Genomic DNA, 13,768 nt, shown 5'->3' on the forward strand with positions numbered 1-13,768 from the left:
TATTGTTCCACATTGTATATAAAATTATTGTTATTTACCTGCCATATAGCATTTGTTGTGTTCTGACAACTATGTATTTTCCTACGTCATTGCTGAACAGGGTGTTCATACCAGCCCGCCTACCCAGTTAACAAACAAAAAAAAAAAAAAATCATTAAATAAACAGTCAGAACCACAGATGGTCACAAGTGCTAATATCACATTAGACTGGCAATGGACCACAGGCTGAACCAGAAGAGAGTGTAAAATGGTGAACAACCAATGAAGAAAAGTGAATGAGGTTGGAAGAGTTCATAGGTTCATAGATTAGTACTAGGCTTACTGCCCTTGTGGGCCATTTTCAGCCTAGTCAATTACCCCATGTGAGAATCAAACCCTGCACCTTATGTTTGTAAGGTAAGCACCTTAACCATTTTGCCAACCTCCCACAAATGTTCTGTTATCACCGTGCATTTCACTACCTAGTCTTGAACCCAGAACCCTGTGCACGACAGTCAGAGCAACATACCACTAAGCTAAATCAACAGTTTGCTTGGGAAATACTAGTCAAGAACAGAAAAAGTAAAGGAAGCTGGAAATAAATAAGTCCACTGGCTGGTAATTAATGGCACCTCTTCTTCTCCTTTTATTTTTGTCTTAAGATGCGAATCAACACAGAATGCTTTTGCTTGTATCAAAACTGATAAGGTTAAGGGATGGAGTGAGGGAGAAACTGCACTAAAATAAAAATACAATTATACATCCTGTGTTAAAAAGACTTAATTCTATGATCTAAACTTAACAGTTTCATTCATTTAGATAAAGACAGCATAACAAAATTACAGTTATTTTAATGTTGATATCCTAGTCTGACAATTCTTACTTGCAGTCAAGACATATTGCTATTTGCTTTATAAATTAGATACAGACATCAGGCAGATAAAACAGTACGTGAAGGCAATAAAATGATTTTAATGCTAACAAATATACTTCATAAAAATAAAAATAGTCTTTGGCCAAATTCACCAAGTTTAGTTTGAAGAAAATTATAATACTATGTTAACCAGTTTTAGCTGAATCAGATGTTAATAAAATGTTAGTATTATCAGAAATGGTAAACAATACTTATAGGAGAGTGTTATAAATGTAATAGAGTTTTAAGAGACCGGAAAAAAAAAAACTTGTCTGTTCGTATCATGACATACTGTGCAAAATATATTGATATTGCTAAAATAATGAGAATGCTGTGCATGTGTGTGGGTGGTAAACTGAAACTGCATTTAAAATAAATATTAAAATGAAAACTTACCCAATAAGATTGCAACTTGGAAGACAGTGAAACTTACCTGAAAATGAAATAAAATACTGCATTAATATTAATAAATGCAAGAATGGAAATGTTAAAACTGTGAAATTAATGAGATTTCTAAAAACCGCAGAGATAAAAAGGCATGTAATAAAGAGAAAAACAAGTGTACCAATCCAGTTACCCAAGGGCTGACTTTATTGAAACATATGTAAGGGATTCCAGAAGAATGAATGAATGTGTCTGGTACTACTGGGCAGAAAGCTACAGAACTGTTGGCTTTGCCTCTAACTATGGTTAAAGTGTAAATCTATGGAGCATTGTATGTAGTGTAAATAACTTGAAAAAATCAAGATACTAATCTTGTGAACCATTTACAAACCATAATGCAAAATATTTATTCATCATCTACTGCAAAATGGTAAAGCATGTTTAATTAACCTTCTGGACTGCTATGTGATATTTTACTTACTGGTTCTAAACTTACATTTGGTCACACTGTTGGACCAAAATGGAAATTTAAGAACATCATAGCTAAGCAACACCCCCCCCCCCCAAAAAAAAAAAACACCCTAAAAACTCTTCCTCAGTGTAATTTTTATATTAGTATATATGCACTTTTCCTGTTTACCTGTTATTTGACAGACACAATTCAACTGTATTTGGATTTCCCAAAACACATTGCTGTGCTTTTATATGCTAAACTGAAACCATTAACATCACACATTTTTATATGGAAAAATGTATATAGTTTATTATACAGTTCATTGTTTCACATTTTGTAAGCTGGAAAGAATTAATAGTAATGTGGAAGCCATTTCACTGTGGTCTTTCTAGGTATATACAGTTGGTAGTAAGAACAATATGAGTAGCAAATTCTTGTGATTGATCATGTCTATACAACACGGAAACAGTGTTGTGGATATGTGAAGTGAAGACACACACGCACCCACATGCATACTCATTGTGTACACAGTGTGTGCATTTTTTATTTTATTTAGTAAGTCCAATAACAGCACTACGTATGAGGCGACCAGGCTCAATTAAATTATCCAGATTACTCAGAGAGTATATAAAAGCAAAGATCTTTTATTCACATAAATCCAACAGGTTAGCACTTTCACGTATTGCTTCCTCAGACCTTGAAAATTCGAATGTAACAGTTGCAATCTTTAAATACTGCAACAATCAAGGGAAAGCCCTTCACTTAACCATTTAAAGGGAAACAACGTCATTATCTACCTGCTGCCAAATAATACAATATAAAACAACGAACATACATATTTTGTCCCTAAACATTGAAACTAAAAAACTGTCAATATAACAAACATAACAATAAATACTTAAAGCCTTCAAATGAAATGTTTCAAACGTTGTCATTGAGCATATGTTCAAAATTAAAACTATTCTACCTAAAACATTCCTAGTGAATTGGCTCACATATTAGCCATTCTATATATATATATATATATATATATATATATATATATATATATATATATATACGTATAAAAAGTAATTATAAAATTTCAGTGCAGTTCAAAGAATATATACATTCTTACAAAACAGATTCTAAACTGACCATAAATGTACACATTTCACCGTCCATAAATAACACTGGACTCAGAGAAGGACATGGGCACAGACTCATTATATCTCATCCTATCTAGAGAACCAAAGTTGTGTTCATTTCCAAACTCACATCTACATTAAAACATTATTATGTTGCCCTGATCACACATAATATCACAAGTCTATGTATATAACAAAGGTGAAAAGGCAAGATATCCTCTCAGTGTATTTATAAGGCTAATGTGAGACAGCCAAACTAAATCTCAGAATGGGTTTGATAAAGGCTCTATCATTAAGGCCATAGCCTTTATCAGTTCTCAGCCTTACTATCCAGTTGGTTTCTTTCCTCTCTGAGTTATTTCTGATGTTACCCTCCCTAATTATAGGCTGCACATAGTCTATGACCATAAATTTAAAGTGATGTTCTTGCCCAAATGCTAAAGCATGTTTTGCTAAAGCATTTTGCATGTACTTCACCCTAATAGCATACAGATGCTCCCTAATCCTATGCCAGAATAATGTCTGTCTTACCGACATAGAAAGAGGGGCAGCCCTGACACACTGCTAAATATACTACATGCGAACTACTGCAATTAGCTGACACCCTAAACCTATATATCTGTCTAGTATCTGGATGTATGAACCTGTCAGTATTCATAACATATTCACAAAAATTACAGTGGCCACAAGAATTAGTCCCTATACAAACACCTAAACCCTGGGCTATGATGCTGTTGACATAACAACTGTTTCAGATTAGACTTATTCTTAAATCTAAACATCGGAGTGTCCCCTACAATTTCTCTGATAACTGAATCTGTAGTAAGGACATGCCAATGATGGTTGATAATATCTGTGATGGCACCATTGTCCATTATATAATACATCGGTATCCTGATACCAGACTGTTTTTCTCTATTGATTCTAGCATTACTATTATTACCAGAAAAGTATGGGGCAGCTCTCTCTTGCCTATAGATGTCCATGTCCTTAAGGCCTGCCTTTATCGCTTCCTCCTTGTACTCGCAATCTGTCCCTAAACATATCCAACTCAGATTTGATGCCATCATCTGTTGCATTAAGGCGAGAGATCCTCATCCCTTGACCTTTTATAATATTTTTAAAAATGTACTTTGGGTGCATACTGTGTCTATGGAGGAGTGTGTTCTTGTAACATTCCTTCCTAAAGACACCAGTATTTATGTGTGTACCCATAACCCTTTCTACATACACATCCAAATATTCCAGCCTATGAGATGAGTACTTCAAAGTGAATCTTAAATATTCAGTCATATTGTTCATCCAACCTATACACTTGGTTAGTTCATCGGTGGGCCCATCCCAAATGAGAAACACATCGTCCACAAATCGACGATAAAAAGGTACCATCCTCTTGAACCAATTCTCAACAAATAGCATGTCTTCCTCCCAAGCAGCTAGAAACATGTTGGCGTAGCTGTTGGCACATGAGGTGCCCATAGCCACGCCATCACACTGTACGAAGAACTTGTCCTCAAATACAAATACATTATTCTCCAGGATAATTTCTAGAAACAAACATAAAAGATCTATCTTATGTTCTTCATAATCACTATGTTTCGTCAGATATTTCTTGACTGATTCAATACCTACATTACTGGGAATAATGGTGAACAACGACTGAACATCTAATGTCACAAAAAGCATATAAGGTTTCAACTCATACATGCTATTAAACTCATAAAGATCTACCAAAAACTGCTTAGTATCTTTAAGTATAGTTTTACTACAATTTACTATTGGTCTTAGGTGCTTCTCTATATATAGAGAAAATGGTTCTGTGGACCAATCCCTCCCAGAGACTATTCGTCTGATGGTGGGGTTTACACCATTCTTGTGAATTTTTGGCAGGCCTTGAATAACTGGAATCATAGGATATTCAACTTCCAGAAATTTATCCATATCTGGAGATATTAAATGACTGTTAACTAAATCAGTCACTGCCATATAAACCCCATACTTGATATTATCAACCTTCTCTTTAGATATAACACTATAATAATTACTATCACTCAGCATGTATAACATGGCTTTAGAATAATCTTCTTTGTCCATGATGATTAAGGGTCCCCCCTTGTCCACAGGCCTTATAACTATACTCCTATCATTCTGCAGCCTCTGTAAAGCAATCCTCCCATGAAAGCTCAAATTGAACCTATTATTTCTTACTATATGTTCCAATCTACCTTCACTATATAATGCATGTAAATCATCCTCCACTAATTTGAAGAAAGCTTCAACCAGTGGGTGATTACTAGGTACATAGTCACTTGGTTTCCTAAATACATATTAATGCCCAATATCACCATTCCCAAAATCATACCTAAGCATAAAATTTCTGATGTACATTTTAACATCTATTAGTACATCTGTCAATCTATTGTGTTTAGTAGGAATGAAACTCAATCCTTTGTTCAAAACATTCAATTTATGACCATCTAACTCTCTACTGGATAAATTCCAGACTAAACAGTTTACATCTGGTTCCACATTTTCCTGAGGGACTTGTTCGAGTCTCTGTCCCCAGATAGCTTCCGCTTCTGTCTCCCTCGACTGACAGAGCAGCTCCTCCTTCCCCCCTTCTCCACAGCTATGGGAAGGGGGAACTGATGAAAAACCACAGTATTACTATGAATATTATCTGTGGTGTGTCTATTACCATTGTACACATTCATAGTCACCTTTGATTGAACTGTCAGTTGTTCATTCTCACTAGTGGATTTGCTGTTACCAGAACCACCAGTTGGCCCTGTCTGTGTTGACGCTATCTTCACCGTGTCAACTGCTTGTTCATCCACAGTCAAACTAGTGGATGTGTCCCGTTGATCTGTTCTACCAGTCACATTTCCACTGGTGTCTCCAACAGAAGTTGGCTGTGCAAAATCACCAGCAACACTCACATTAACTGGATCAGTCATAATGTGGCTCGATTGTGCAATATCAACATTTTTATGTCTATTGTCTCTATTCACCCTCAGTGCCTATTTTTCATCAGAGGTGATTTGTTTTGAGACTTGATTCAGCCTGGGCCAAGTGAAGACATGGCCCTGCTGAAAGTCCTGCACATCTATATCTATTTTACCATGCTTCTGCTGCAATAACCGTCTTTCATATACAAGGATACCATCTAACACATTAGATAAAGCATGATCTACAGCATTGGCAGAAAAACGTGAATACAAGCTGTGCTGTTGTTCTATAATAGATTCTCTTAAGTCATTCTCTTGTGGCCTAAAAAAATCTATAATTCATGCTCACCTCAACATTCAGCTTCTGCCATTTGGCTAGTAGCTCTGGATGCTGTTCACCATACGTAGGCATCTTAAGTATACAAAGTCCCCTCGGTATAATCCCTCTCTTGAGGCAGACCTCAAAATGCTTATGTTGTGTAGTCAATTGTATAAACTTAAGAGAGTCGCTTTCTAACTTCTCTATAGCCACACGTAACTGCTCTGCATTATCCATATCCATGGGTGCTGTTGATACACCACTACCCACTTTGTATGCTATTAGCAGATTAAGGTAATTCCTCATGCAAGATGAAAACCTATGCGTTAGGCCTTCGCCTCCAACATGTCAGGCATTTAATATCTCCAGATATGGGTACTTTTCTGGAAGTTGAATATCCTATGATTCCAGTTATTCAAAGCCTGCCAAAAATTCACAAGAATGGTGTAAATCCCCCCCTCCCATGAGACCTATAGTCTCTGGGAGGGATTGGTCCACAGAGCCATTTTCTCTATATGTAGAGAAGCATCTAAGACCAATAGTAAATTGTAGTAAAACTATACTTAAAGATACTAAGCAGTTTTTTGCAGATCTTTATGAGTTTAGTAGCATGTATGAGTTGAAACCTTATATGCTTTTTGTGACATTAGATGTTCAGTCGTTGTTCACCATTATTCCCAGTAATGTAGGTATTGAATCAGTCAAGAAATATCTTACGAAACATAGTGACTATGAAGAACATACAATAGACCTTTTATGTTTGTTTCTAGAAATCATCCTGGAGAATAATGTATTTGTATTTGAGGACAAGTTCTTCGTACAGTGTGATGGCGTGGCTATGGGCACCTCGTGTGCCAACAGCTACGCCAACATGTTTCTAGCTGCTTGGGAGGAAGACATGTTATTTGTTGAGAATTGGTTCAAGAGGATGGTACCTTTTTATCGTCGATTTGTGGACGATGTGTTTCTCATTTGGGATGGGCCCACCGATGAACTAACTGAGTGTATAGGTTGGATGAACAATATGACAGAATATTTAAGATTCACTTTGAAGTACACATCTCATAGGCTGGAATATTTGGATGTGTATGTAGAAAGGGTTATGGGTACACACATAAATACATAAACACAGTATGCACCCACAGTACATTTTTAAAAATATTATAAAAGGTCAAGGGATAAGGATCTCTCGCCTTAATGCCACAGATGATGGCTTCAAATCTGAGTTGGATATGTTTAGGGACAGATTGCGAGAACGCGGTAACAAGGAAGAAGAGATAAAAGCAGGCCTTAAGGACATTGACATCTATAGACAAGAGGGAGCTGCCCCATACTTTTCTGGTAATAATAGTAATGCTAGAATCAATTGAGAAAAACAGTCTGGTATTAGGATACCGATATATTATACAATGGACAATGGTGCCATTACAGATATCATCAGCCGTCATTGAAGTGTCCTTACTACAGATTCAGTTATCAGAGAAACTGTAGGGGACACTCATGTTTAGATTTAGGAATAAGTCTAATCTGAAACAGTTGTTATGTCAACAGCATCATAGACCAGGTTTAGGTGTTTGTATGGGGACTACTTCTTGTGGCCACTGTAATTTTTGTGAATATTCTATGAATACTGACAGGTTCACACATCGAGATACTGGACAGATGTATAGGTTTAGGGTGTCAGCTAATTGCAGTAGTTCGCATGTAGTATATTTGGCAGTGTGTCGGGGCTGCCCCTCTTTCTATGTCAGTAAGACAGACAGATTATTCAGAAATTACCTACATTTTATTGGAATCTGTTCTGATAATGTAATGTTGCTGTGAGTTTCACTGCAATGTGTTGCATAGTGCAAACAGTTGGGGTAGTTTTTGTGGGGTTTGGCCCTTTTCTTCACAGTGGTGTGACTGTGGACTTGGTATATACTGAATTTAGGGAAATATTATTTTTGTTATTGTTTATGCTTTTCAACTAACTGTTTTTGCTGTTCATCTTCTACAAAATTATGAGTTAGAAAGTTGTGCGTCAACAACTCACAGGTAAACCCTGCATAGCATAACCTTGTGGAAGTGTTAGAAAGACAGAATCTGCATGCTGTCGAGTAGATAATGAAATGGACAGACTCAATTGTATAGCAGGTTTTCATTTGCTGAGAATGCCTTTAGTTTTTTATCTGCAATACTACAGTATACTCTGATTAGGTATACTTTGCCTTACAGTTATTTTCTGAAATCTCTTGTACAACACCAGGTAAGTCTTACAGCTTATTTCAATGCATAGCAAAAGTAATAGTCTCTGAGTAGCATGCTATCTCATGAAATAAGAGTAAATGTCAGTTTGAAGCAATCAAGAAAACATTTGAGGAAAAAAAATGTACAGATGCTTTCATCTATTAGAATCTTATTTACAGAAATTATACAGCTATATTCACCTCAACAGTTGACTTTGCATTTTTACATAGGGTTAGTCAGCACTCTTTGAAGAGCGACCATATATAAAGATATAACTATCTTATATACAGTGTATACAGACAGAATATTGCATAACATCACTGGTTTGTGGAACATCCAACTAGTTATTATGGTATGTGTTGTAGTTTAGCTTATTTTTTGTTATCATCATTTAACTGGTGCCTGTTCTTGTTACAGTCCCCCATCATTTCATTCCAAATCCTGTTCATTGCACTGATAACGCTTAGAATCAAGAATAATGTTCTGGACAGGTAGTAATAGACTCCTCCATCCAGGCCACTCAAAGACACCAACCCCATCAGGAATAGCCCATGAGACTCCCAAACAAATTGCTGATGCCTTTAATACCTTCTTTACCGATGCTATCCAGTCATTTGCTAACTCATTACCTCCTGTATCCTCCAATCTGCCTTCCTCCTCAACTAACTTACCGCCTTCATTTCATCTACAGCCTGTTCCTACACCCCTCATCTGTACCCTTCTTCACAAACTCAAACCATCCCCCTCTGCTGACCTACTACCTGCCAAATATCTCCAAATCGCAGCAAACGTTATAGCCTATCCTATTTCTATCCTAATAAATAGAACCATAACAGAATGCACCATCCCATTCATTTGGAAAATCTCCCATATTATCCCCCTACACAAAGGTGGTAATTCAACAGAACTCTCTAACTTTCGTCCGATTGCCCTACTCTCTCCCTTAGCTAAAATTATGGAAAAATGCATCCGCCATCAACTGTTAGACCACCTTCTCCAAAATAACCTATTAGCTAACTCGCAACACACCTTTAGAGCTTTCCATAGCACCACCACTGCCCTCCTATCATTTTCTGACCACATTAACAAAAACTGTAACAATAACACCCTTTTCTCCGCAACCTTCATTGATCTCTCAAAAGCATTTGACATCGTCAGCCATCAGCTTCCGTTGAATATACTTAAGTCCCTTTCACTTGATACACATGCACTATTGTAGTTCAAGTCCTACTTAGCTAACAGGTAACAGGCAGTGCTTTGGGAAAATAGTCTATCTAACCACCTTCCTGTCACCCTTGGTGTACCCCAAGGTTCTATATTAGGCCCTCTTCTATTCTCAATTTTTATTGATGATCTAAATGTAAATATCCCTCAAGCTACATGCATACAATAAGCAGATGATTCCACATTAATATGCTCCGCTTCTGGACCATCTGAACTGCAGTCCCTTACCCAAAATGTTTTTGAATAGTAGAAAAATGTTTTTTTACAGCACTGTCTCCTCCTTAACCCCAAAAAGACTAAACTATTTCTCTTTACTCCCACACAAAAGTCTACCCCTATTGACTTCACTATCAAATCTAATAATGGCACAGTTATATTTCCTGACTCTACCACCAAACTCTGAGGAGTAACAATAGACCACAACCTTAACTATGATGCTCATATCAACACCACAATAAAGTCAGTTAACAGAAAGCTAGGCTCACTCTATAAAATTAAACCCTCCCTCACTCCCATAGCTAGAACTACTATTGCCCACACCTACCTTATCTCTACTCTCTTCTATGCCTCTTCCTATATACACTAATCTTTCTAAAAGCAACCTCAAGAAGCTGGCAACCGCCTACAATAACACTGCCAGATTTGCAGCTGGCTCCCCTTTTAGAACCCACCACTGCCATAATCTAAAACAACTGGGTTGGCTGGAGCTGCATAATGAAATTATATTCCACCAACTCATTATTGCCCATAAGACCCTTTATCATTCATGCAAGACACCAATACTCACAAGTCTAATCACCCCATATAAAAACCTTGCAAACCTACGCTCATCAAATAAAGTGCTGGTAACTAGACAATAACCCAATAACAAAGCAGGGGATTCCCTTTTCTCTAACACTGTAGGAAAAACATGGAATCTACTTCCTAGTGAACTAACATCTCTTTCTTCTACCCCACTATTCAAAAAGGAACTCAAAATATACTTTAAAACCCACTGGCTATGCCCTTGTACCAACCCTGGCTAACATCCCTCTTCTGTTATCCCAAGGTCTAGCATTAAATACTACTCACCTCATAGTTATTTTTAAGACCATTACCTCCGACCCCTCTGTTAGTCTGCTCATATAGCTATCCTGAAACTCTATAAACCTCATTCTTCCCAGAGACTATCGAATATGATAATTAAAACCATGAAGGCCTTTGCAAATGTGTCCCTGCCTTATAGATGATTCACTGCCTTTAAATTGTGCCCCTGCCTTGTAGATAATTATCTGTTCTTCTGCGACATATACACAACTTTGATTTCAAATGTCTCACTCCCTTCTAAATACTTTCTTTCTTCTACTAGTGTGTGGCAAAACATTTTCACCTTTTATTTTGTTTCTTATCTAGCATAATTACTATGTTACCTTGTATACAACTATTGTGTCTGACAAGTGAACTGTATCTGTAGTAGCAATATTCTGCTTTGTTTTATGAGGAGCTTTTCTCCCCAAGCCTCTACTGAAAATGGACATATATCCAGTTAGACTAGCCTGGTCAATGAATGTAAAATAAAATAACTAAATAAATAAACATTTTTGTGACAATCTGACTGACTCTTTCCCATGGCTGAAAACTGTGTGGGTGGGGAGAGGTTTTTTTTTTTTTTGCAAAGTCTGACATTTCTGTGACATGCTGTTACTTTGCAGACTGCTCAGACAAACACTTGTTGTTCTCTGATGGTATGTTTACCGATTCTTGAGTGGCATCTCACATGCTTGGTAGTCAAAATGTCTTTTGTAGTAATCCTCTAAAGACATCATAACAGTATAAGCAGTACAGTGCCTCATCCATCCCTCCCCTAGATAGACTAGGGTTGCACTCAGCCATTCTACCCCCACCCCGCAAATGTGCTTGAGCATTTAGACCACTGACAGAACCTGCATCTGAGGCAGTACAGGTGGATGTCTTGCCACTATGTGAGGAGGCTGGTTTGTTTACTATATGACTGGATGTCTGCATATAGGTGAATTGTGGGAATGCTGTTCTGTAGCATATGTATTCCTGCTGATATACGCTGGAGCATAATATCTTCATAAAGGTGTTCTCAGGGCATATGACATGATACGTATGTGGAACTGATTTCAAGTGACCCTTGAATGTTTATGCAGGATGAAGACCAAAAGGGAAAATCTTTTATGGCATAACATTTAATCTGTGCACAAATAACAAATTTTATGTGTTCTTATAAAATAAGCATGCATATTTTTAGTGCATTTTGTATTTTAAACGAAGTATTTTGGTGACAGCTCTATGCATTTAATTGTGTATTTTAACATAGAATCATCTTCCTACCAAAAGTGAAGCATGCTTTTTTAGAAATTAAGACATGCACTCGTGCGCGTGCACACACACACACACACACACACACACACACACACACACACACACACACACACACACACACACATGCAAACCACACTCATACATACTCACATTTTATAAGATTAATTACCACTTCAAATCTGTAAAAGAACTCACTAAGAATGTTGAAAGCTTCATAGACATTGTACCTTATTCTCAATATATTATCTCCTAAGTATATCATAGTGGCAATGCAGGGAGATGAGGAGACTCTTCAGTCACAATTAGAGCCTTAGACTTGGTAAAACTCATCCTTAATTGACTGATTTGTATCCACCTGAGGATATCATTTCATATATTTTTGAAAGCATTTAGTCTAATTCTGTGTGAGTATATGCAGTTCAGGTCTATTATTATTATTATTATTAAAAAAGTTCCATTCTTGGCCCCCATCTTTTCAATCTCTTCACAAATAATTTTAATACAGCTAAATATCTAGCTTCACTTATATAATATGCAGATAATTATATAGTTATATCTACTGCCCACACTGTACAACAACTTCAAGACTGTACACAAAAAGCCTTCTCTAAAACAGAAACATGGCTATTAGACTCACTGCTCATACTCAATCCTAATAAAACCAAACTCATGATCTTCTGGCTTCAAGACTCACAATCCTGCTCCCCAACTTCACCATTACCACTTCCAATAATACACTCATTACACCAGTAACCCAAACAAAGCTTCTAGGTGTTGTTACTGATAATAATTTGTACTTCAATCTTCACATATCTCAAACAATTAAAAAGTTTACAAGAAAATTGGAAGCCTGTATAGAAAAAAAAGACTCCTAAACAACAGCACTAGGATAGCCATTGCAAGAACACTTCTTCTCTCTACACTCCTCTATGCCTCACCCATACTCACTAACCTCAAGAAACAGACTTAGGGAAACTGGAAACATATTACATCACTGTCAAGCTCTAAAACAATTATCCTGGTTAGAATTTCCTCATCTCCTTTCCTACAATCAACTAACAATGGCTCATAAACTTATACACCATCCGGATAGAATACCATTTCTCCAAAACATACTAGAGCCATATTCCAATCATCACATTTTACGCTCCACCAATAAGTCACTATTAAAGGTAACCAAAACTATGAACACTGCAGGTGACTTTATTCTAGTCATGTAGCCAAACACTGGAATACACTTCATCAAAATATAAGATCCACAACTAATTTTACACACTTTAAAAAAATTACTGAAAAGCTACCTAGCTAATAGATGGCTCTACTCATAGATTAGTATTAAGCTAACTGCCCTTATGAGCCATTTTAAGCCTAGCCAATTATCCATTGTGAGACTCAAACCCTGCACCTTGTGTTTGTAAGGCAAACACCTTAACCTTTAGGCCACCCTCCTAACCCCTCATGCAACACTCTAGGTTAAAAATTAGGTCTCTCCAATCTTTGCTGACCGAACATAATGACCCATCAACCCATTCTTCTACTGTACTTTTTCCTACCCATCCTTACTTCCTTCTCACGTCTTTGTTCTCACTGTCTGTATATAACAACTTCTTTTGAACGTTTTAGCTAGGTATGGTCTGTCAGTACTAGTATCCTCATTTTTATTATTTATATGTTGGCATCAGCGAACTGTCCATCTGCTTGATAAATGTTGTAAATTCATTGTATATATGATAAAAACTCCTTTGTACCTACCATTGTACAAATTTGTATATTAGTTTTCCTTTCAGTCTATTACATCTGTGTTCATAAGTTATTGTATGTATTGTATGTGGAGCTTTTCTCCCCAGGCCTCTGCTGAAAATG

General features: G+C 36.8%; 1 protein-coding gene across 1 annotated transcript in view; it reads left to right on the plus strand.

Moving 5' to 3' along the window:
* The first annotated feature begins 6,995 nt into the window (after positions 1-6,995).
* LOC122816096 (carbonic anhydrase-related protein 10-like) overlaps positions 6,996-13,768 on the plus strand; it is a 1,019,679-nt gene continuing 1,012,906 nt past the window's right edge. The window contains exon 1 of the mRNA XM_044088879.1: positions 6,996-7,134. Coding sequence (XP_043944814.1) covers positions 6,996-7,134 — 139 coding nt within the window. The remainder of the gene's footprint in view (positions 7,135-13,768) is intronic.

Source organism: Protopterus annectens, chromosome 1.part1 (assembly GCF_019279795.1).
Source record: "Protopterus annectens isolate FY-2018-M chromosome 1.part1, PAN1.0, whole genome shotgun sequence".
Taxonomy (NCBI): Eukaryota; Metazoa; Chordata; order Ceratodontiformes; family Protopteridae; genus Protopterus; species Protopterus annectens.